The sequence below is a fragment of the Xiphophorus couchianus genome, chromosome 16 (assembly GCF_001444195.1).
Source record: "Xiphophorus couchianus chromosome 16, X_couchianus-1.0, whole genome shotgun sequence".
Taxonomy (NCBI): Eukaryota; Metazoa; Chordata; class Actinopteri; order Cyprinodontiformes; family Poeciliidae; genus Xiphophorus; species Xiphophorus couchianus.
Window position 1 is genome coordinate 16,792,814 of NC_040243.1, and position 22,874 is coordinate 16,815,687.

The 22,874-nt window shown below is 39.7% G+C and overlaps 1 protein-coding gene across 3 annotated transcripts in view; it reads left to right on the forward strand.

Annotated features, from left to right (window-relative positions):
* The window catches only part of cacna1ha (calcium channel, voltage-dependent, T type, alpha 1H subunit a), a 132,863-nt gene that overhangs the window by 91,059 nt on the left and 18,930 nt on the right, over nucleotides 1-22,874 (forward strand). For 2 of the 3 annotated variants that reach the window (XM_028042143.1, XM_028042141.1), the window contains exons 14-29: nucleotides 79-264; nucleotides 1,746-1,863; nucleotides 3,259-3,414; nucleotides 4,044-4,131; nucleotides 4,248-4,531; nucleotides 5,752-6,123; nucleotides 10,651-10,754; nucleotides 12,500-12,623; nucleotides 13,377-13,445; nucleotides 13,574-13,758; nucleotides 13,918-14,044; nucleotides 14,758-14,883; nucleotides 15,132-15,221; nucleotides 15,868-16,081; nucleotides 19,410-19,561; nucleotides 22,530-22,639. In XM_028042143.1, the coding sequence (XP_027897944.1) occupies nucleotides 79-264; nucleotides 1,746-1,863; nucleotides 3,259-3,414; nucleotides 4,044-4,131; nucleotides 4,248-4,531; nucleotides 5,752-6,123; nucleotides 10,651-10,754; nucleotides 12,500-12,623; nucleotides 13,377-13,445; nucleotides 13,574-13,758; nucleotides 13,918-14,044; nucleotides 14,758-14,883; nucleotides 15,132-15,221; nucleotides 15,868-16,081; nucleotides 19,410-19,561; nucleotides 22,530-22,639 (2,505 nt within the window). The remainder of the gene's footprint in view (nucleotides 1-78; nucleotides 265-1,745; nucleotides 1,864-3,258; nucleotides 3,415-4,043; nucleotides 4,132-4,247; nucleotides 4,532-5,751; nucleotides 6,124-10,650; nucleotides 10,755-12,499; nucleotides 12,624-13,376; nucleotides 13,446-13,573; nucleotides 13,759-13,917; nucleotides 14,045-14,757; nucleotides 14,884-15,131; nucleotides 15,222-15,867; nucleotides 16,082-19,409; nucleotides 19,562-22,529; nucleotides 22,640-22,874) is intronic. The other variant, XM_028042142.1, reaches the window with a different exon arrangement.

Genomic DNA, 22,874 nt, shown 5'->3' on the forward strand with positions numbered 1-22,874 from the left:
AATCCTGATTTTACAGATTTCTAAAGGTATTTACTGTTCATTTTAGAGACGAGTTGTTTTTTTGTTTATGTTTCTCAGTGTGTGGGAGATAATAGGTCAAGCGGATGGAGGGTTGTCGGTCCTGCGGACATTTCGCCTGCTGCGAGTCCTGAAGCTCGTACGGTTTCTACCTGCCCTGAGGAGGCAGCTAGTGGTGCTGATGAAGACCATGGACAATGTGGCCACCTTCTGCATGCTGCTGATGCTTTTCATCTTCACTTTCAGGTGCAGAAATCTGCTGCATCTCCTGCTTGTTTGTCCATGAATTGATGACGTTGCTTTCATCCTGTTAACACATTGAGATATGGACAAGTTTGCTAGCATAATTTCACACAGAAAGTATGAAATACAAATTTATGACGGTTTATACAAAAACAAATTGAGACATGCAAATTTTCTTATTTAAACAAAATCACAGCGGGCACAGTTATTGGTACCTGTTATATTTTATTTCACACACCTTTAGCCAGAAGGTGTGTGAGAAAAAAAAATCCTCTACCATTTCACACTGTTATAGCACACAGTTGCACATTGCACTTTTCAGATAACTGGTTCTCAAATTTATTATAATAAATAACAATCAACTATCGACCAGCTTTTTCAGACAGACTTAATGACACAGTTGGACAACTTGACTTTTTTTTTTTTCAATTTACTGTGGCATGTCACAAAAATCACTTCAAGATCCTAGACGATTCACAAAACGGTGCATAGAAGTCCTTTGAGGAACATATTGAAAGATTGTTGGAATGTGTGTTGTTACTGCCAGGTAGCATGGTCCCTGAACATCTCAATTAGGAAATTCTACTGGCTTTCAAGTTTTGAATGAGTACTTTAAGTTTGGTTCAATATCATTCCCAGATCCAAGTTTTGAACATCTGTGGTAAATAAAACAGAGTTTAAGCAGCCATTAGCATGCTTGTGAACTATTATCTACTAATACACAATTAATATGCTTGCAAACAATAATGCCTAAGATTGTAATTGTAAAACTGAAGGTAGCTCAAGTATGATCATTTTGAGAAGAATGACTGAAGAGCATTCAGAATGCCTTGAAAATTGCTAAAAAGCTATGAAATCTCAACCACATGTCTACAGACATCATGTCTACAGACTTGATGTGCTGAATCAGCTCAGAGTATGCACAGTATGTCAGAGTCTGACGGCGACAACATTATTTATGTTAAAGTCTTACGCTTGCGATGGTAGGAGAACAAATAAAATTTTTGTCTGGAATCCATCCATAACAACCAGTCAGTAAGTGGGATGGCTGGTTTAGGGAGTTATAGTGACCCTCAACATGCCATCTTTTGCTTCAGTTCTCTAACCAAGTGAGGTTTAAAGGGTTTTTAAGAATCCAACTCATTCTGTTTGGACAAGATGAACACGGATCCTTATCCAGACTAGTGACATGTGGCTAAGAGCAAGAGGTTTCTGTGTCACATCATTTTTATGCCATGAGGAAACTGAAGGTTGTAGATTATAAATGGGAAGTTTCTAAAAACTTCTGCTCAGTTGATTTAAGTGACTTTATTTTAAAGGGAACTCAAAGGGTATTAACAATTGTTCCAAAATGTATTAGTGTGAGATTACTCAAAAAAAGATTCATTTATTTTTATTAGATTCCTTTATTTTAGCGGTGCCATCAACATTGTCTGTTTGTGTGCATTCAGAGAGTCTTTAATGCATTGCTTGTGTTTCTGCAGTATACTTGGCATGCATCTGTTCGGATGTAAATTCAGTCAAAGAATGGAGAACGGAGACACCATTCCTGATCGCAAAAACTTTGACTCGCTTCTCTGGGCCATTGTCACTGTATTCCAGGTGAGTTTTTCTATTTCCCTTGTGTTTATGCCTCTGTTTTAGGCCTTTTTTCCTGATTTTCATTCTTAACATAACATTGTGGATAATGATACCAGCTTCAGCCAGGATCTTCACAAGATATTTTATTTTTGTTCCCCATTCGTGTGAAATAACACCCAGACTTTCCCAATTTGTAATTAAGTGTTTGTAGCTTATTGGTTTGTATCATTTAATGAAAAGTTATTTTTATCATTTTATTGGTAAATAGAAATAATTTTGGATCTGATCTAATCAAGAAACCTTTAGTCTGATTTATTGTCAGTTAGTGGAAAAATGTCTTTTATAGGGTATTTACATGTCTATCTTTACTCATGCGTTACCCAATTTGCTAGCTATCTCGATCCCTATTAAAAATAAGTTATTCCTAATCTCAAAAAATGGAAATAGCTAAATAAAATAGTACAGTGTTTGCACAGTAAACATTGTTTACTGTGCAAACACTGTAGAAAAATCGTGTCTATCCTTTGTTTGACTTAGGCATCCCAGGTCAAACCACATGTCAATACAACTCCAAAGGGTCTATATATGTATGTGAAATTGCCCCAAGTCTGCTTTGAAATGCAAAAACTGTATCTAATTGCATGCAGCATCTATCCCTCACCACGATTTCTATTTTTTGCTCCACCTCCCCGTGGAGACATTGTTCAATTGCTCCAAATCCATTTTTCTGTTTCCGCACGGGATGCGTTAGCAGAAGGGTGGAACGCACATTGCAGTGGACTCTCTTTGGTGCTGAAGAGGCATTTTATCCACTGCCAACTGTCGTTTGAGAAAGTTCCACTCGCTTCATACTTTGTCCACTTTTACTATAGTTATCAAGGTGTGCGAGCAGAAAAAGAAAACGAATAAAAAAAACACGGATCTGTGCAGAGCTGCATATCGTAGTTCACAGAAGCTGCACAGAGGGACTCTGCCTTTTGCCCAGAGTGGTAAATGAGTAGGCAGAGCCAGCCTACATGAATGCTGTGTGCAGATTTGAACTCTTCCGTCAGTCATGTTTATCCAACTACAGGCACAGAAAGGCAGACATTTACATCCTGCTGCTTCCAATTGTCGCGACTTACAGTCCAATAGGTTTCTTAAATTGAATTATTGTTCCAATGTAAGTAGCTCATTACTGGGCTTTATAAAGCATATAATCGATTTATGTACTGTTTAACATATCGGCTTGTGCTGCTTTTTCTTCAACTCACTAGTCCTTGCCTTTTAATTACACGTCTTCTAAACCTCCCAGTCCTTCTGTCCTATTTTATTTCTGCTGTCATCCATCTCTTCTCCTCCACTTCCCCTCCATCTTCATGCCTAAATCTCTGTCTGTGTTTTTTTTTTCTTTCCTTTTTTTAATCCACATTCCAGATCCTTACCCAGGAGGACTGGAACGTGGTGCTGTACAACGGCATGGCTTCTACCTCTCCATGGGCGGCTCTCTACTTTGTTGCTCTCATGACGTTTGGCAATTATGTGCTCTTCAATTTATTGGTCGCCATCTTGGTCGAAGGCTTCCAGGCTGAGGTGAGAATGGCTGTATTGGTTTTCTGACTGTGTTGATGGGCTGAACTGTATTTCACTGATCACTGTCTAAAATGCACAAATTAGCGCCATAAGTTAGCCCCTACTTCTCGCGACCCCCCCCCCCCCCCCCCCACCCACACACACACCAATTGAAATGCAGGAAATTAAGTTCTGGAGTGGGATGATATAGCATAACCCTCACTGTATAATCTAGTCTATTGTTAGAAGAAGACACCTTCTCCACACATGGACTACAATAACATAAATTATGTTCAGGGTGCAACTGATGGATAAGTTATCATTTTTCTGGTGCTTGTCCATTCTGTCATGACTGGGGTTTGTTGTTTTTCTTTGTTGTGGTGTCAGAGTTAATCCAAAAAAGCATTGTTACATATTTTGTGGCTATTTTTGTATTTTTTATTTATTTGTAGATTTCTACAATGGTAATCTGATTTGGCCCTGTTTCTTACACTGGAAAGATAAACAGACCATAAAACTAACTGTTGCTCCTGTCAAAAGACAATAGACTTTTCTGGCTTTTTCTACAATCTACTATAGTGAAAATCACAAAATCGAGTCAGCAACTCATACATGGATTAATTTTTTATGTACATAATTGTGTCTTATAGGGAGATGCCAATCGATCAGAGTCAGACGATGAAAAGAAATCTGATAATTTTGATGAGGACGACAAAGTTGAACAACTCAGAGACACAGGTAGATTAAAAATATCCAAAACATTCTAATCATCAGGCACTTTATTTTCTTGAAGTTGATTGATTTGAAATAAGTATTCGTCTAATAATCTAGTAATCTTTATTTCTGATCCATAGAGCTTAAGATGTACTCTCTGATGATGACAGCCAATGGTCACATTGACCCTCGTGGCACTATGGCTCCTCCCATAATAATGCACACAGCTGCCACGCCCATGCCAACGCCGAAGAGCTCCCTAGGGCCTGAGTCCATCTTAGAGGAGGAGCTCATGTACAGAGAAGGGATAACTCAACATGGAGAAGCTGGACTGGGTGTTTCAGAGACAGGGAGTGTCCGTGCGGAGTCTCAGCGTGGAAGCTCAGCATCCATGGACCCAGCAGCCTATGACCAGCATTCTTTAGTAAGTAATTTCAACACTTTCACTGTTGTTATGGGAATATAAAATAATTTTTATTGATGAAGTGTACTAAATAATGTTGCGTAAAGTAACACAAAGGTTCACAACGAAAAGAAAAGTTAACATTTTAATTGGGTATTTAGCCAACATGCAAGATCTCTCAAAATGTTCCACCATTCACTGCTTTTATAGAGGTGGTTAGATGTTTTCTAGCCCTAAATATCCCTGATGGGTAACTAAAACTGAGACCTGGCAACTGCACAGGGCATCAACCATGAAAGAGTGGAGACGAACTATGTCAACTATGTCGGCAAATTGGTCCCCATAGCATATAAGAGACACTGAATTCCCATCATTTAAGTTCCCACTATTGTTTCTGCACATGTTAGTTTTTACTTTAAAAAAGAAGACTTGTGCTACTCTTGAATAACTTTTCTTCTGGAGTCACTGCAGTTCATTGAAAACATATTTTAAGCTTTCAGAAGATTAATATTTGAGTTTTGTACAATTTTGCAGTAAAGGTCTGAACCTATAATTTCTTTTTTAACTGATAAATATTGAACTGCAGGGTGTCATGGTCATTAGGCTTCTAATCTGAGCAATATTTCCAAGCTTAATTTAAACAAGCTTCAAAAGAACAAAATAATTAGTTTGAAATTGGAACACAACAATCAAAATCTAGTGAGTCCGGTGTGTCAACACAAGACTTGCTCACAGACTTTAAAATCATCTAATGCAGTCTAAAACTACGAGGAACAATGGCTCTTTCTGCTTTTTTCTTGCTATTGCAAAGCTAGATTTTTTATTATTAGCTTTCCTACACAGCTGAAAGACCACTTGTGACAACAGGGGGGCCTAACACTTCTGGTGCTTGATACTTTTGGGGAAAACTCTTAATTGTGTTTTGAGGTTAAATCACAGCTCAGATAGAAATTCACCGATTTGACCACTGTACACTTAGAAGGCCTTGACAATAATATTATTGTCTCAGTGGGTAATGAAAACATATTCAATTAAACTTTTTAAGTATTTGTGATCCAATCAAGCACAAAAAGAAGAAATTTTACCTAAAACAGTTACAACAACTCTACTTGTAATGTTTTCAGAACAGTATGCACATTTTGATTGTGACTCTATTGTCAAGCATCTTATTTTAGAAAATACTGAAAAATTTATGCTTTTTTATAAGAAATCTAAATACCTAGCCCTTTCTCCCCCTGCAGACTCTCTCAAGCCCTGGACGGCGCTCACCTCTCCCTCTCCGTGGTTCCATCAGCTCATGGGGAAGTCGCCGCTCCAGCTGGAACAGTCTAGGGAGAGCACCGAGCCTCAAAAGGCGAGACACCAGCGGAGAGAGGGAAAGTTTACTGTCTGGAGAAGGCGGTGAGGAGGAAGAGTGCCAAGAACAACAAGAGGAAGCTGGGGTAAACAGCAGAGTAAAGCTGGAATCCTTGGAACCGCTGCAGGCATCTTCTCTCTGCCCTACCATTATAGCAGAGTATGGCGACTGCAATGGGAGGACCGTCACATATGACCCAAATGGAAACTCGGACCCCAAAGTTGACTTCACATCAGATGATGACTTAGATGAAGATGTAAGTTATCATGACTCCCTGCTCATAAAATAATGTATATATTTGGAAATCAGCAGTAAGATTTGAGCAGTTTTCAAAGGTCTTGCCTCTGGGCCGTTTTGGTGTATAATGCTAACCCTTTATTTACTTGTTTGCTGTTAAGTGCGCATTTCCAAATGTGATTTTCTTTTTAAAACAAAAGGAGATTGATGTTGTCTCTCAACCTGAACACAAACCTAACACTAGTGAAAAGGTTTGGCATTGTCAAGTTTTCAGAGAATCTAATTCAACAGTTCCTGATGGTGGAGTGGGGGATAGTTTAGGTTTGTTTGTCATCCAGAAGATTTAAGTAGTAATTAAGTGACTCTTCTGTGTACCAAAGTATTCTACAGTCACATGTGATGAGACTGCTGGTGTGACAGCTGGGGCTTGTCTACAATTTGGCCGTTCATCATTGTTCATTTGGGGATTCCAAACATATGAAGCCTTTTAAAAGTTTCCATACCTTGTGAAATTGTTTCTAATTTTGTCAAACCATAATATATTTTTTTCTTTATTTGTAGCAGCTTTTAAAAATAATGAACCATTTACCTACATTTCACAATTATGCACTTCTTGTACTATCACACATCTCTAGCACATTTATATTGAGGTGGTTATATGACAAATGGGTGCATAAATGTATTTCAAGAAACTGCCCTGTAGTCTTGAGTATAAAGGAAACAATTGGAGAGCTAGAGTGGCCCATTTAAACTCTAAATGAATATTATATAATGGATTGGGACTTTATGGCGTATCTGCATCAATCTGTAACCCCAAATAATAATAATAATAATTCTGAAAGACTGTGGTAAAAAAAAAGTAGGAACAAGATTAGCAGTTTTTACAAGCCTATAAATTATACCTAAAAACCAATATTTCATGAACATCCCTCTCCATTTTGTCCTGGTGTGTAGTATCAGTATATAATGCTATAGGCTGTTCTTCATCACAGGCTGCAATTTTCTGAGTGTAAGATCTATAGCGGTTCAGATGACTTGTTTTTCTTTTTCCACACCCACACTTCTCCAGTTTTCTTTTGCCTTCCAACCCTTTTCTCTCGATCTCTTTTGATTTGCTCTGCAATGTGTGCGTGCGTGCGTGTTCATGATGCAATGTCTAGAGGGATGCTAATTGTCATGCTTTAATTGATTGACTTGGGCGATAATTGTTTTCTCACTGGGTTGAAAGCTGTTGAAAACATTTGTGCAGGTCTGCTCGTGTGTTGAGGCTCTGTTTACTCCCTTGGTGGTTTCATGTGACCTGTGTTGTGACATTGCTCAAGTTTTTTTCTATTGGCTCCAAATTGAGTTTATAATGCTATGAAATCCAGCGAAACAAAAGGCCTCTCCCCATGGGTACGCACTGAATGCAGCTTATTACAGGCAGCATACAGATGTATGGGTGTGGTTGTGTGTGGATTGTGTTAATCTGTGCAAAAGATGCTCTAAATGAGATGTGAGCAGGATGTTCTCTGCGAGCGTCAGTGTCAGAGACTTCAGATCTCAGCTCCAAGAACATCTAAGCGGCAGGTCCTTTTTTTGTATCTGCACGCTCACTAGAACACGCGCACACACAAAAACAGAAGACACTCTCAGATGTACACATGCTCACATAAGTGCCTGTGTGCCCAAAAAGCAGAGTCTGAGAGGCTTGACTCTGGGCTGTTTTTAATTAGAATCCTAAAGCACAGAAGCTGTGGACCTAAGCTTTCTTCTGTTTGTTTTACTGCAAACTTTAATGAGTTCTGTTCTGTGCTTCTGCACTTGCTGAGTTGAAAGTCCACCTGTTATGGTCCAATTATCTCCACCTTATTATGCAAGGAGACACATGTTTATTGTTCCCCTAAAGACGTAAATGTGGACCAGCTAACATCAGCAGCACTCCGCAACAAGCTTAAGACATGAATTGTTTCTTAAATGGGTTTTTTGATGTTGTCTTTGCTGGGGCAACTCTACTCCGTATCACAGCACCCAGCATTCCAGACAGCATTTGAACAAAAGACATTTTGTTTTGAGTGTTGTGCTTAACCCAAAGTCCTTATTGAATTGCATGAGTCTGGATTCATACAATTCACAGTTTTAAAAATGTATACCTTCAAATATGTTTTTGGCGATGTAGACAACTTAAACACTGTTAATTAAGGAACAATTGTGCAACTGTGAGATGCGTTGAGGCCATTACCAGGGTACTTATAAGGTAATGGCCCTATTTACTGAACAAAAGCACCTGCTAGATAAAATCCTTCAGGCCAGTTGGACTATCTAAGCCGAAATAGGTATACGTCAGAAAGGACTAAATCCAACCATTCTAGTGTTAAAGTAAGAGTAACACATTAATCTGTTTAGGAAATGTATGTAGAGTTGTCAAAATTTAAGGATCAATCCCAAAATAATCAAAAGTTAAGTACCAATCTCTAATGTAATCAATAATTATTTATATTACCCATTGTTGTTGTCTGTTTGCTACTAATATACTGTTTTATATATATATATATATATATATATATATATATATAACAACATCAGACATCTCAGTCCAGAAATGTGCAGTCCTTGGCACAGCCAAGATACTGCGCAGAACCCTCAAGCTCCCAGGCCTCTGGTAGAGGACCCGAGCTCAGAGGATAAGAACCACCCGCGGTGGGTGAGAAGGGAATTTTGAATTTTTATATATATATATATATATATATATATATATAAATGAATAAAACCATGACATTTAAACCAAGCACAAACCCCTAACACTGACTGTCAAGAAACATATTTAGTTGGAAATACTTTTAAATATACTTTTAAATGATTGAGCAGCTTTTTCAGTATACCTTAATATTCTGAAAGGCAGAATAAATGTTGTTATACATGTTCTTGTATACTGCTTCACTATAGAGTCTACAGTCCAGCTTGTTGTTCACACGAACACCGATGTATTTCTACTCTTTCATCACCTCTACTTCTTTTCCATAATAAATACTGTTTGACTCATTCCTGTTTCTCATGAAATCTACAATTATCTCATTTGTTTTGTTCATATACAAGATGAGATGATTGTTCCCACACTATGCCACAGAGTGGTCAATTAGCTCTCTGTACTCAGTCTCTAGACCATCTTTGATGCATCCCACAACTGCAGTCATCCGAGGCGGTACCTACTGCCTTATACCATTTCAGTCTGTCCAGCTTCCTCCTCATCTGACTTATTGGACACTCGGGTTTGATGAGAGCTTGTTTTGACCTAATCCTGATTCTAAAATCTGTATTTATTGCAATGGAGGTTTTCAAGTTTTCAGAACCATCAATTCACCAGATGTTTCTCTTGTAACAGTTACAAGAGAAAGAGAGGGAAAAAAGGAGCAGACTTTAAAGCATCACTTAAAGTCTGCTTTGCTCCAAGGATGAACAATGCTGTTGCTTCCTCCACTGCAACAGTGCCTGTGGGGAAAAAACCCATCAAAAGTCCCAGGGAAACAGAACTGGAATTACATTTCTGCTAATCTACATTAAAATTGCCACATTAAAAGTCTAACCAATCAAAGAAAAGTCATTGAACATCACATAAGAAAAAAAGTTCTGCTTGATTTTTGTATTATGCTGAGACTAGATAGTTGGAATGACTCTCTGAATCGTGGTAAGAGATTAATCGCAGTGGACTGAGGAAAACCAAAGTATTTCAAGAACCTTGCGCAAATGTTAGATGAACATTTGGTGCAAACAAGGAGAACTTTTCAGAACAGTCAAACCTGGGCCAGTCGATCAAGTCGAAAGTCAAGTTTTTCTGACACACCGTTATGTAGTTATGTACAACAATTCAATCTCTTGTCTATGGTGTGTCCAGGTCAGGTCAAAGTGAAGGCTCGACCACATGCAGAGATTTTATTTTAAATTGTTTACATTTTAGAAAATCCATCCAGAATCCACAAATTACCAGAAAACACATTCAGCTGTATCACCACAGTTTTAAATCAAAACATCACAAATGACAGCATAATCTATGTATTCTTTGTTTTAGAAATGCAAGACAAATTCACAGAAGAAAACAAATGTTTGATCTGTTTGTGCTGATTTATTGTAACTTCAGACAAAAATGCAGAATGTGATTGGATAGAAGTCTTCCACTGCAAGACGCAGAATGCCTCTGATTGTTTATTTGTAATTTCAGATTCCTTTTTAGTTCAAGTTATGTTGACAAAACAATCAGACTGTCACGCAATACTCTAAAATGGAGATCGATCAATAAAAACCTTTGTTGGAGCTCAATCATTGTGCTGCTAAAGAAGCTTGTTTAATAAACAGTTTGCTTGCTGCCTTCTGAATTAGATAAAAATTTAACAGTGGGCCGTAAACAGAACGAATGTGGTAGTAGTAAAAATTTTACAATTTGCTATCCCCATTCGAACTGCAGTTTAATAGGGAATGTAGCTGTGGTTTATAGCATTCAAGAGTGAATAACAAAGAAGATGCTGGTGGTTTGCTGACAATTACATTTCTATATGTCCTCTTATTGCTGCAGAGTCCTTTCTCCTGCTGGGTCAGGAGGGAGCTCCACAACATGAAGCCCCGCTGGTGTAAGGAACACGAGAGCTGGACGCTCTATTTGTTTGCACCGGAGAGCCCGTAAGACCTACACACACACACACACACACACACCTACACACACACACACACATCATTCTTCCACTGCATGATTTCTAAATAACATTTGTTTAATTTTTCAAGCCTAACTTATTTTCAAGTATCAATAATTAAAATATAATTGTTTAATTCATGGAGGCATGTTCCAGTTTTGTGATCTAATGGAATGATAATGTTGATGAGCCTTGATTGTAGCTTACATTTTATATGTACATCATTTAATTATTTCCACATACAATCATTTGTTGTACTAAAATCATGTATTGTGATGTTCTAAGCATTTGTCCATACCTGTTATTCCGACCTTTATGTAGCAACAATAGCAGAACAATAAGACCCACTTTATAAAATAAGAGTATCGGTCTCTGCTATAGCGTCTGCACATAACTGTTTCCACAACAAAAATACTTGCCTGCTGTCATCACTTGTTGAAAACATTTGGGTTGGAACGGTGCTACCATAAAAAGAAAGATGTTGCTTTAAGCTGAGCTAAGCCATTACCACAAGTGTTGTGACAACTTGGACCAATAGCTGCAGCGCTATTCTCCGCTTCGTACCGGTGTAGAAAATGTGTGCCATGTTAGGAGTTTAAACTGCAAATGCCACAATGGAAAATTTATTAGCAGTAAAGTTCTGATTTTTTAAATCCCAAGACCACCTCAATCAGCAAAGCACCAGTCAGAGCTTTTGTGGCCAATCTCCAATAATTAATTTTTATAAATCTTTGACCTGCAGATACCAACTTAAGTAATTTCTGATTCATTTTTAAGAACTGTTTTAGAAAAAAGAAGTTGAAAAACACTGAAAATATTTCTACCTTTACTGTCATGAGGAGTTGTTTATTTTATGAATAGAGTTAACATTTGACAGAAAGTAATTTTAAATTTCAAGATGCCTCTAAACCTAGAAATATAATATTTCTGATTAGCATACTTAAAGTGGCATTACAGAAACAGCAGTCTATATTTGTTCTTCAAAGATTGTCATCTACATCTACCTTCACAGTTAGAAGACAAAGTTGCAAACTTTGCTTTTGACCTTTTAGCCTTTCTGTTATCTGCTAAAAGAACCAAAGGCTTAAAAAAGGCAAACTAGTCTCAGCTTGAATAAAAAAACAAGGTTGACAATTAAATTTTTGTGCTTCTCTTAACTCAATAGTAAACTCCTGACACTGGAACTTGTTCACAATAAATATCTGAAAAAGATGTTATTGTCGATGAGGTAGCTTTTAGTAAAATGATTAGAGAAAACATTTCATTTTTCAGCTTCAGAGCAACTGATTATTTTTCAAGGTTGATCAAGATGATGATTGTCTGATCCCAGTCACTACCCAATGTCTCTGTTAATTTTGAGTTTTTACACAAATGAATGAATCTGTATTTTCTCAGATAGTTGTTGGCTTTGTCATTCTACAGAAGAGGATTAGGGCCACCGGAAAAAAAAAAGAATTCTGAGATTATAGTCAGAATTCTGAGATTATAGTCAGAATTCTGAGTTTAAAGTCAGAATTCTGACTTTCTGACTTTAATCTCAGAATTAAAGTCTGAGATTTTGATCTTTTTTTTTTCGGTGGCCCTAATCCTCTTCCGTATCGTTCCGCCTTTTCCGCAATTTCAAATTTTTGTTCAGCTTAGGCGAAGTTTCCTGTTGTCATTCTTCTAAATGTTTGGTTCATAGCTCAGAGCTACAGTAGGTATTTTTATATATGACTCTCTGTGTCTGTTTAGAGTCCGTGTGTGGTGCCAAGCTGTGATCACTCACAAATTGTTCGACCATGTGGTTCTGGTTTTCATCTTCCTCAACTGCATCACTATCGCTCTGGAGAGGCCTGACATACTTCCTCACAGCCCGGTGAGTCATGGACAAACATGGCTTACATAATCACTTTTGTCCACACACAGTCCACTTGTCTTTTTCAGACCATGAATTTCACACACTTTCTATTTGTCTCACTTTTCTCATACTTTAAGACATTAATGTTGAGATATACTAATGAAAAGGAAAAAAAAAAGTTGTTTTGATTTCAAATTCAGGTTTTATTTACCAACTGACAAATCTGTGAGCAGAGGTGAAGTTACTCAAGAAAACTTTTCTTTCAGGTCCATCTTTGCATGTCACTACCAAGTTAAAAAAATAAAGCAAAAGTTGAAAAAATTCCTACTCTGCATCTATCCTTCATATACAAATCAAGGTGTCACAGTAGCTGTTATTTCAGTGAAAAAAAACAACAAAAAAACTGATTATATAAAAAAAGGCATGGCATGTGTCAGTAGAGAACTTATTATTATTATTATTATTAATAAACTTTTCAGAAAACCCTTGGATTAAATTAGCGGTTTTAGGTAATTTGTAACATTTCATACCCTCTGAAAGAGAGAAAGTGACTGCCTTTGCAAAAGGAAGCCTTACTCTTATAAACATCGCACGTCATCTAAATGTGCAAGCTTTTTACAAGCTGACACATATAAAGGGAACTCCTGCTGCTTTTAGAGCAGAATGTGTCATCATTAGAAGCATCTTGTTTTGGTTAATGGGATTAACTTAGCTATACTTTGTTTAAGCACTGTCTTGTTACTTTTTTTAATGTTGTTTTTTTCTATTTAGGAGCGAGTATTTCTAAGTGTGTCCAACTATATTTTCACTGTGATCTTCCTAGCAGAGATGGCCATCAAGGTAAACAACAGTATCTTCACTTATATGTGTTTGACACTTTTTTAGCCTCAGACAGCAGGAGGGAAAAAAACCCCAGAGGGCTTAAATTGTGCTGTGGTAACTTCCTGCTGCTTTAACTGTTCCCTCAGGTTGTTGCTCTTGGTTTCTGCTTTGGAAATCAAACCTACCTTCAGTCCAGTTGGAACGTTTTGGATGGGGTGTTGGTCTTTGTGTCTCTGGTGGACATTCTAGTTTCTCTGGCCTATACTGGCACCAACAGGATCCTGGGGATTCTCAGAGTCCTTCGTCTTCTACGCACCCTTCGCCCTCTGAGGTACATGGGGTGTTTATTTGTGTGTAGAATGTGAAAAGTGTTCAAGATCTTGTTAAAATACCAACATTGCCTATTTCTATCACTTCGATATTAATTTACAGGAACTGCTGTAAGCCTATTTGATTTGTCCATATCTGAGTGTATGACTGTGTGTTCCAGGGTGATCAGTCGCGCCCCAGGACTGAAGCTGGTCGTGGAGACACTCATCACCTCTCTAAGACCTATTGGGAACATTGTATTGATCTGCTGCGCCTTCTTCATTGTGTTTGGAATCTTGGGGGTCCAGGTGATTACCGTCCCACTACTCAGACGCACAAGCTTGCGCTACATCAGGGGTGTCAAACTCCAGTCCTCAAGGGCCAGTGTCCAACTTTTAGATGTGCCTCTGCTGCTCCACACCTGAAGAGAATAATTAGGTCATTAGCAAGACTCTGGAGAACTGATCTACACAAGGAGGAAGTAATTAAGCCATTTCATTCCAGCGTTTTTGTACCGGTGGCACATCTAAAACCTGCAGGACAGCGGCCCTCGAGGACTGGAGTTTGACACTTGTGCACTACATCAATTTCTCAAGCCACACTTGCGATGCTTCTCTTTCTCTGCCTCTTTCCTGTGCTATTTTACCTATTGTTGTGTAAATGTCAATGCTCAGCAGTGCATATGTGACCATAGCAATGGGGAATTGAAAAGCATCTAGAATATCCAAAAAAAAAAAAAAAAAAGATATTGGTGTTTTTCTTCTTCAAAGGTGTGAGTGGAAGAAAATGCAGAACTAGAGTAAGTGTTAAAAAAACGGAAAAAGAGCATGACCTTTAGGCCATTTGTTTCACAAGCACTGAAATTCTGCTGGAACAATGCACTCTTTGAAACATACTTTTATTATTGCCACTATTTGCTGAACACACCTGAGGTCACAGCTTAATGAAAGTCAAATAGCCCTGAAGATGCCTTGTTTTCATTTTTCTTTTCCTGTTTTTTTTTTTGTTTGTTTTTTCCTAGCTGTTCAAAGGGAAATTTTACCACTGTGAGGGTCTAGACACAAAAAACGTCACAAACAGGTCCGACTGTGAACTCGCCAACTACAAGTGGATACGAAGGAAGTACAATTTTGACAACTTGATTCAGGTGTGGATGGATCAAATGAATCTGTGATTATATGAAGCTTGCACAATATTAAAAGCCAGAATAAATTTTTTTTAATTGTACACTATTTCTAACAGAGTTTTTTCTTCTTCTACAAATGTCTCTTGTTGTACAACACTATATGACTTCTTCCTTTTGACATAATCTGCATTTCTCAGTCACATTAAAGCGCACCATCAAAGTAAAGGTAATGCAAGTCTGTTAAAGTACAACTACCTTTCTGTCTCCAGGCTTTGATGTCTCTGTTTGTGCTGTCGTGTAAGGATGGTTGGGTCAACATCATGTATGATGGACTAGATGCAGTCGGAGTGAATCAACAGGCAAGTATTTGCATTCTGTCTGCAGAACTGAATGACCTGCTTCAACCTCATTTGAGTCACAGCCGTCTGACAAGAAATAAGCAATTTTTTGTAACTTTGTATATAATACACAGGTAAAAGTAATATTTATCCCAATGGGAAATGGTCTGTTGTTGGTGAGCGCTAATCCAACTCATTTTCTTTTACCACTCCTCTTCAAATTTCTGTCTGGATGTATGTTTAGAAAGTCGTTAGAATTATTTGAGATTTTGAAATGCTAATCAGCTGCTTTGTGTTGAAAAAAATAATACCTGGTTGCTATGGTTATGCATCATAACAACTGTCTGAAAGTTTTTAAAAAAGTAAGAGCAAATATCTTTTCAGCTGCATGGCATCCAAAGCCAGAGGGAGTAATTGCTGAAATATGCAACACCTCAACAAAAACAATTAAGAAGAAAAGTTTACAAATAAAATAAATAAGATACAATAACTTGTGTCTTAATACAATAGCTTTTCCAACATGTCATTTTAATATGCTTTCCTATAGCTCACCTGAAAGACATAAGCTGTGTGACTTAAATGTGTTTGTCATCTGCTTGTCTTCATACAAACATTTTTTTAAATTTTTTAATTGAATTTAAAAGTTAGCATTTCTCCCTATTTTCAGCCCGTGAGGAACCACAACCCCTGGATGCTGCTCTACTTCATCTCCTTCCTGCTCATCGTCAGCTTCTTCGTCCTCAACATGTTCGTCGGTGTCGTGGTGGAAAACTTTCACAAGTGCCGGCAGGACCAGGAGGAGGAGGAGGCCCGTTTACGGGAGGAGAAGAGGCTCAAAATGATAGATAAAAAGCGCAGGAGTAAGGAGAATGGAGGGGCTGGTCGGTAGTCTATTTTTCTGAGCACTGCCTGCTTTCAGAGCTTGAAAGAAAGAAAAACATGTAAAAAAGATCATAAAAATAGGGCAATTATTAGCAAAACAACAGCTGGAATGAGGGAAAGTTTATAAGACTGGCTAGCTCACAGCAAATGTGATTGATCACTGCAGTAGGCTGTGGGTTATGCCAATCTGACGCATGAAACCGCATGATTGCAGCCAGTCCTGTCCCTTCCTAACTCTGCATGGAAAACCTAAGACAGTGAATCAAAATTATCACCGTTAGCAAAGTACGAAATTTCACATTTTCACTCAAATTCCACTTAATTTGTATGACCAGTTATGCTTGATAAGCTTTAGTGACACTTGCACAAATTGGATTAAAAGTAATAAAAACAATTTTAGCCTAGTTTGATTTGCAATTTCCGCATGCATCCCGGAAAATTTTTATCCGGTAAAAATTTTCGTCTGTGAATTTCCTATATCCCTTCCTTCCCTCCCTCCCACTGCATGTGTAAGAACCTGAGATGCCTCTCGACTCTGGTAGAAAAGAGATATTTCCTCCAACCGGGCTTTGACTGGCAGACTCAGAAACATAGCAGACGTTTTGGCTGCTATTGCTGTTAATCATTTGGGTAATATCTTGGGTAATGGAGCTGTTCGTAAATTTTTTTTTCCAGCCGTTAGGGAATAGAAACTAGTTAAGATAGCAGCACAAATATGCACTCAAATACTATAACAACCGATATTTTTGCACATAGTAATGTTTTAAGTCCAGATGAGTGGGAAAAAAACCCATTTGATTCAACTGTCATGACCTTGCACAGCTAGTCATCATTCTTTCATGCTACAACCAAAATTGTGCATAACTGCAAAGTGGAAGAAAAGGATACATAGAGATGCAAAAAAATCTCAAGAAATAAAAACAAGAAACAGTTTCTTGCATTTCTATTCAGCCGTCTGAGTCAGTCATTTATGAAGTCAATGTTCAATGCAATCACCTCTGAAAGTCTTATTGATTTTGTCTCTGTATGCTTGCATATCAGAAATTTTTAGCCATTCTTCTTGATTAAAGCTCATTAAGTCAGGATAGTAAGTCTTTGTGTCAAGCAATTTCAAGTCTGGGCAAATATTCAGTTGGACATACGTCTGTGCCTTTTTAGCTGATGAATACGTTTTAAGATAAACACTACATTGAAGTTCTGGGTGGATTTAGGGACATTGTCCTACTAGAAAGTGAACATGTGCCCTACTCAAGTATTTTATTGACCTTTAACAGTGTTTCCTTCAGGATTGCCCTGTATTTAGCTTCCTTTGAGTTATTTTTCCAGTATTCACGTGGTTTTTCCAAATCAGAGGTGTTTGTGCCACTATTTTTCTTTTTCACAAATAGTACCTCTTCTTAGAGTTGTAATTATATACAGAATAAATCACTTTTAGATCAAATTAATTTACGGTTTAGATGACTTCTGAAGACAGTTGATTTTTATTTGAGGGAGCGTGATTAAATGGGACTGATCGCAAGTGCAAATCAGTTTAAAAAGAAAAAAAAAAGTTTAAAGCCACACATCCTTTTTCTTCCACTCCCCAATAATGCCCTTCATGTGAAATCCCAATTAAATATGTGGAGTTTCTGGTTGTAACATGACATAATGTGAAAAACTACAGCTCTTTGCCTTACTTTTTTTGTAAGCCACGTTATCTAATAGGTTATGGTGTGAGTGGAAGACGAGTCTGATGTTTTTTCATTATTGCATCTCAGTGGTCCAAAACATTCAATAAAACAGTTTTGAGCTAAGCTGTTTCAGAATACAGTATATTCTTAATCCAGATTTTGGCCAGTCCGAACTCATTCAGCGCTGCAGAATATAGTGTTGACCGACTGAGATTTTATTTTGAAGTAATGCTATTGGAGACGAGAGAAGCTTCAGTGTTTGTTCACCATCACTGGCATTCTTGACCGTACTATAATAGTTATAAAATAATAGAAATTTTAATAATTAGAAAATATCATAATGTAGCCAAGAGGAATATAATGTTTAAAATGATTGATATTAATGTGAGATATTTAATCAATAGAGAGTGTATCACTGACCTGATACACTTAGAATTCTGCTTTTAACAAGCGTGCTGTTGAACATAACCGGGGTAGTAGCCTTTTACTACTTTATCTTTACTTTATCACACACTAGCATCCAACATGTGAGCGCAGTTTACTAATGTGGTGAATAAAAATTATTTTAGTGTGCACAAGGTTACTATTCAGAAGCAGGCTGTGGGTTCCTTTTATATTCATCAAAATGGATATCTACATTCATACCTTTAGTAGAGTACAATGCAGAGATTTTCTTCCTGTTGGAAGAGTGTCCTTGTTGAAAGTATAATAACACTTCAATAGTTTCACCTTTTATTGGAGCTGCGTAATCTCACTTTGAAAAATGGAACCTCATATTCAAATATATGTATTCAATGCGGGGGGAAAAATTCCCCATAAGAAGTAATTGCTTTCTACAAAATCGACTGGTGGCACAATTATGGACACCTCTCCTGTCAATTTTTATAACCCTCTTCACTGCAGGATTCTTCTGTCATGTTTTAGGTTTGAAGAGGACCCCAGCACAGAGGTAGAAAGTGGTCAAATTGAGTGCCTTAATAAAACAATGAGAACTTACAGAGAATAACACAGGGCTCTTAGGTCAAGCAATACAGGTAGAAAACAGGAGATTGTAATGAATCCAGTAGCGAACAATATGAACTAGTGGAAACATCCCGAGGCAGGGCTAAAACAACAACAACAAAAGAGAAACAAAAAAACAAACAGAAAAAAGACGAAGGAACCAACATGACTAATCAGAGTTTTGCATTAGTAGAACTGTTTTGTAGTAGTTGGAGTAAAACAGGGAAACTTTAAATGACTTAAAATCATGCAACCAATATTCACAATGTATCTGATTAGTGTGCATAGCCTGTTGGTTTCTTCACAATCTTTCCTTACCGATATGTACTGTGTCATTAACAAAGGAAACAGGTTTCTGAATGATTAAATTATGAGCCCACCTGGTACTCTCATGTCTTTTGAAATTAGAAAACGCCACAGACCCAGTCATGTGCACAGGAATTGGGATCATATTCTTCATGAGTATTTTGTGACAGCAAGAAGCATTTGGATACAATCTTGGTCAAACAACGATAGAAAAATTAAGCCTAAATAAATAGTAACTATTGCCTCATTGTGCACATGACTGGACATGTAATGTTACCGAAAACTGTTGCTCACATTTACCCTTATCTCACTTTCTCTGTCTGCTGGGGTGTGTGTTTGTGTGTTTCAGAGGCCAAGCAGAGACCGTACTACGCCGACTACTCTCCTCTGCGCCTGACCATCCACACTCTGTGCACAAGCCACTACCTGGATCTCTTCATCACCTTCATCATTTGTATCAATGTCTTCACAATGAGCATTGAGCACTACAATCAGCCCCAGGTAATGTGTGCACCTGTGCATATTTGCTGTAAATAAATCTCGATAAATCTTAAATAACTAAATTTTCCCCAATCCCCGATTGCTCTTTTTCCATTTTCAAAAAGAGAATAAAGGTTTTAAAAATCCCAGGCTGCTTTAATAAATATCTGTTCATTATAATTTCAAAGGAATTTTCACTTTCTTAAAATATACACTCTTTGTCATTTTTGCCATAGCTAAATAGTTAACTTGAACAGTAATATCTAAGCTCCTTGTCTAGTGTCCTTTAAGATACCAAGTAAATATATTCAAGTATCATAGAAGCCAATAGCTGGTATTCTTTAACATTCTAGGCATCTCACCTAATCAGAGTAAAAATCTGTGAAGGGGGGCTAAAAATCAGAGTGACAGCAAGAAAATGTTCAATGTCAACACATGAATCTCATAATCAAAGATTTTTCAAATTTTCAAAGCATCCATCCATCCATCCATCCATCCATCTTCTTCCGCTTATCCGAGGTCGGGTCGCGGGGGTAGCAGCTTCAGAAGGGAGGCCCAGACTTCCCTCTCCCCGGCCACTTCTTCCAGCTCTTCCGGGGGAATCCCGAGGCGTTCCCAGGCCAGCCGAGAGACATAGTCTCTCCAGCGTGTCCTGGGTCTTCCCCGGGGCCTCCTCCCGGTGGGACGTGCCCGGAACACCTCACCAGGGAGGCGTCCAGGAGGCATCCTGACCAGATGCCCAAGCCACCTCAACTGGCTCCTCTCGATGTGAAGGAGCAGCGGCTCTACTCTGAGTCCCTCCCGGATGACTGAGCTTCTCACCCTATCTCTAAGGGAGAGCCCAGCCACCCTACGGAGAAAACCCATTTCGGTCGCTTGTATCCGCGATCTCGTTCTTTCGGTCATGACCCAAAGCTCATGACCATAGATGAGGGTGGGAACGTAGATCGACCGGTAAATCGAGAGCTTCGCTTTTTGGCTCAGCTCTTTCTTCACCACGACGGACCGGTACAACGCCCGCTTAACGGCAGACGCTGCACCAATCCGCCTGTCGACCTCCCGCTCCCTTCTTCCCCCATTCGTGAACAAGATCCCGAGATACTTAAACTCCTCCACTTGGGGCAGGACACCCCCCCTGACCCGGAGAAGGCACTCTACCCTTTTCCGGCTCAAGACCATGGCCTCGGATTTGGAGGCACTGATCCCCATCCCAGCCGCTTCACACTCGGCTGCGAACCGCTCCAGCGAGAGCTGCTGATCACGATCTGATGAAGCCAAAAGGACCACATCGTCTGCGAAAAGCAGAGATGAGATCCTAAGGCCACCAAATCGGATCCCCTCAACACCTTGGCTGCGCCTAGAAATTCTGTCCATGAAAGTGATGAACAGAATCGGTGACAAAGGGCAGCCCTGGCGGAGTCCAACTCTCACCGGAAACGAGCCCGACTTACTGCCGGCAATGCGGACCAGACTCTGACACCGGTCATACAGGGACCTGACAGCCCGTATCAAAGGGCCCGGTACCCCATACTCCCGGAGAACCCCCCACAGGGCTCCCCGAGGGACACGGTCGAACGCCTTCTCCAAGTCCACAAAACACATGTAGACTGGTTGGGCGAACTCCCATGCACCCTCCAGGACCCTGCCGAGGGTGTAGAGGTGGTCCAGTGTTCCACGACCAGGACGAAAACCACACTGCTCTTCCTGAATCCGAGGTTCGACTATCCGACGGACCCTCCTCTCCAGGACCCCTGAATAGACCTTGCCAGGGAGGCTTAAGAGTGTGACCCCTCTATAATTGGAGCACACCCTCCGGTCCCCCTTTTTGAACAGGGGGACCACCACCCCAGTCTGCCAATCCAGGGGAACTGCCCCCGATGTCCATGCGATATTGCAGAGTCGCGTCAGCCAGCACAACCCTACAACATCCAGAGCCTTAAGGAACTCCGGGCGGATCTCATCCACCCCCGGGGCCTTGCCACCGAGGAGCTTTTTAACCACCTCGGTGACCTCGCCCCCAGAGATTGGAGAGCCCAACCCAGAGTCCCCAGGCTCCGCTTCCTCAGTGGAAGGCATGTTGGTGGGATTGAGGAGGTCTTCGAAGTACTCTGCCCACCGGCCCACAACGTCCCGAGTAGAGGTCAGCAGCACACCATCCCCACTATAAACAGTGTTGGTGCTGCACCGCTTCCCCCCCCTGAGACGCCGGATGGTGGACCAGAATCGCCTCGAAGCCGTACGGAAGTCTTTCTCCATGGCCTCTCCAAACTCCTCCCACGCCCGAGTTTTTGCCTCAGCAACCACCCGAGCCGCATGCCGCTTCGCCTGCCGGTACCCATCAGCTGCTTCCGGAGTCCCACAGGCCAAAAAGGCCCGATAGGACTCCTTCTTCAGCCTGACGGCATCCCTCACCGGAGGTGTCCACCAACGGGTTCGAGGGTTGCCGCCGCGACAGGCACCGACAACCTTGCGGCCACAGCTCCGATCGGCCGCCTCGACAATGGAGGCACGGAACATGGTCCACTCAGACTCCATGTCCCCCACCTCCCCCGGGACGTGTTCAAAGTTTTGCCGGAGATGGGAGTTAAAGCTCCGTCTCACAGGGGATTCCGCCAGACATTCCCAGCAGACCCTCACAACACGTTTGGGCCTGCCAGGCCTGACCGGCTTCCTCCCCCAATTTTCAAAGCAATATTTGAATAAAACATATCTTTAAAATGGCTCCGCTTTTACATTTTATCTTTTAAGAGATGAATATCTTATTACCCATCTTTAATAAATTCTCTGGTTGAATACGCATTATTTTAAAGCTGCATCTTTCTGGGGTTTAAATCATTTTGGGTGTACCTGTATTTTAAAATCTGTTAACCTTAATGATGCGTTTGCCTGTTTATAATGAAAGCCATATCCGATCAGCCGCATCCAATCAGTTAGGAAAGTACTCTGTGTGTGAGATGTCCTTCACATGCTGGTGTCTGTGTTCCTGCAGTATTTGGAGGAGGTTCTGAAGTACTGCAACTACGTGTTCACCATTATCTTTGTCATCGAGGCTCTGCTCAAACTTGTGGCCTTTGGCTTCCATCGGTTCTTCAAAGACAGGTACAATAGACCATAAGTGCAAATATGAAACACTTTCATGTGCACCCCACACCAAATCCATGGTGTGTAAAATTTAGTTACAAAAAAATTATACTATCCCAGTATTTTAACATGGTTTGTTGGCTTCAAGTTTAGTAAAGTAGACTCAACATGGTCGGTGAGTGTGTCCAACTTGTCTAAGGGCTAAATTTATTGTTTTCTCCCCCAAAGAGATAAGTGGGTGGTCTACCCATTA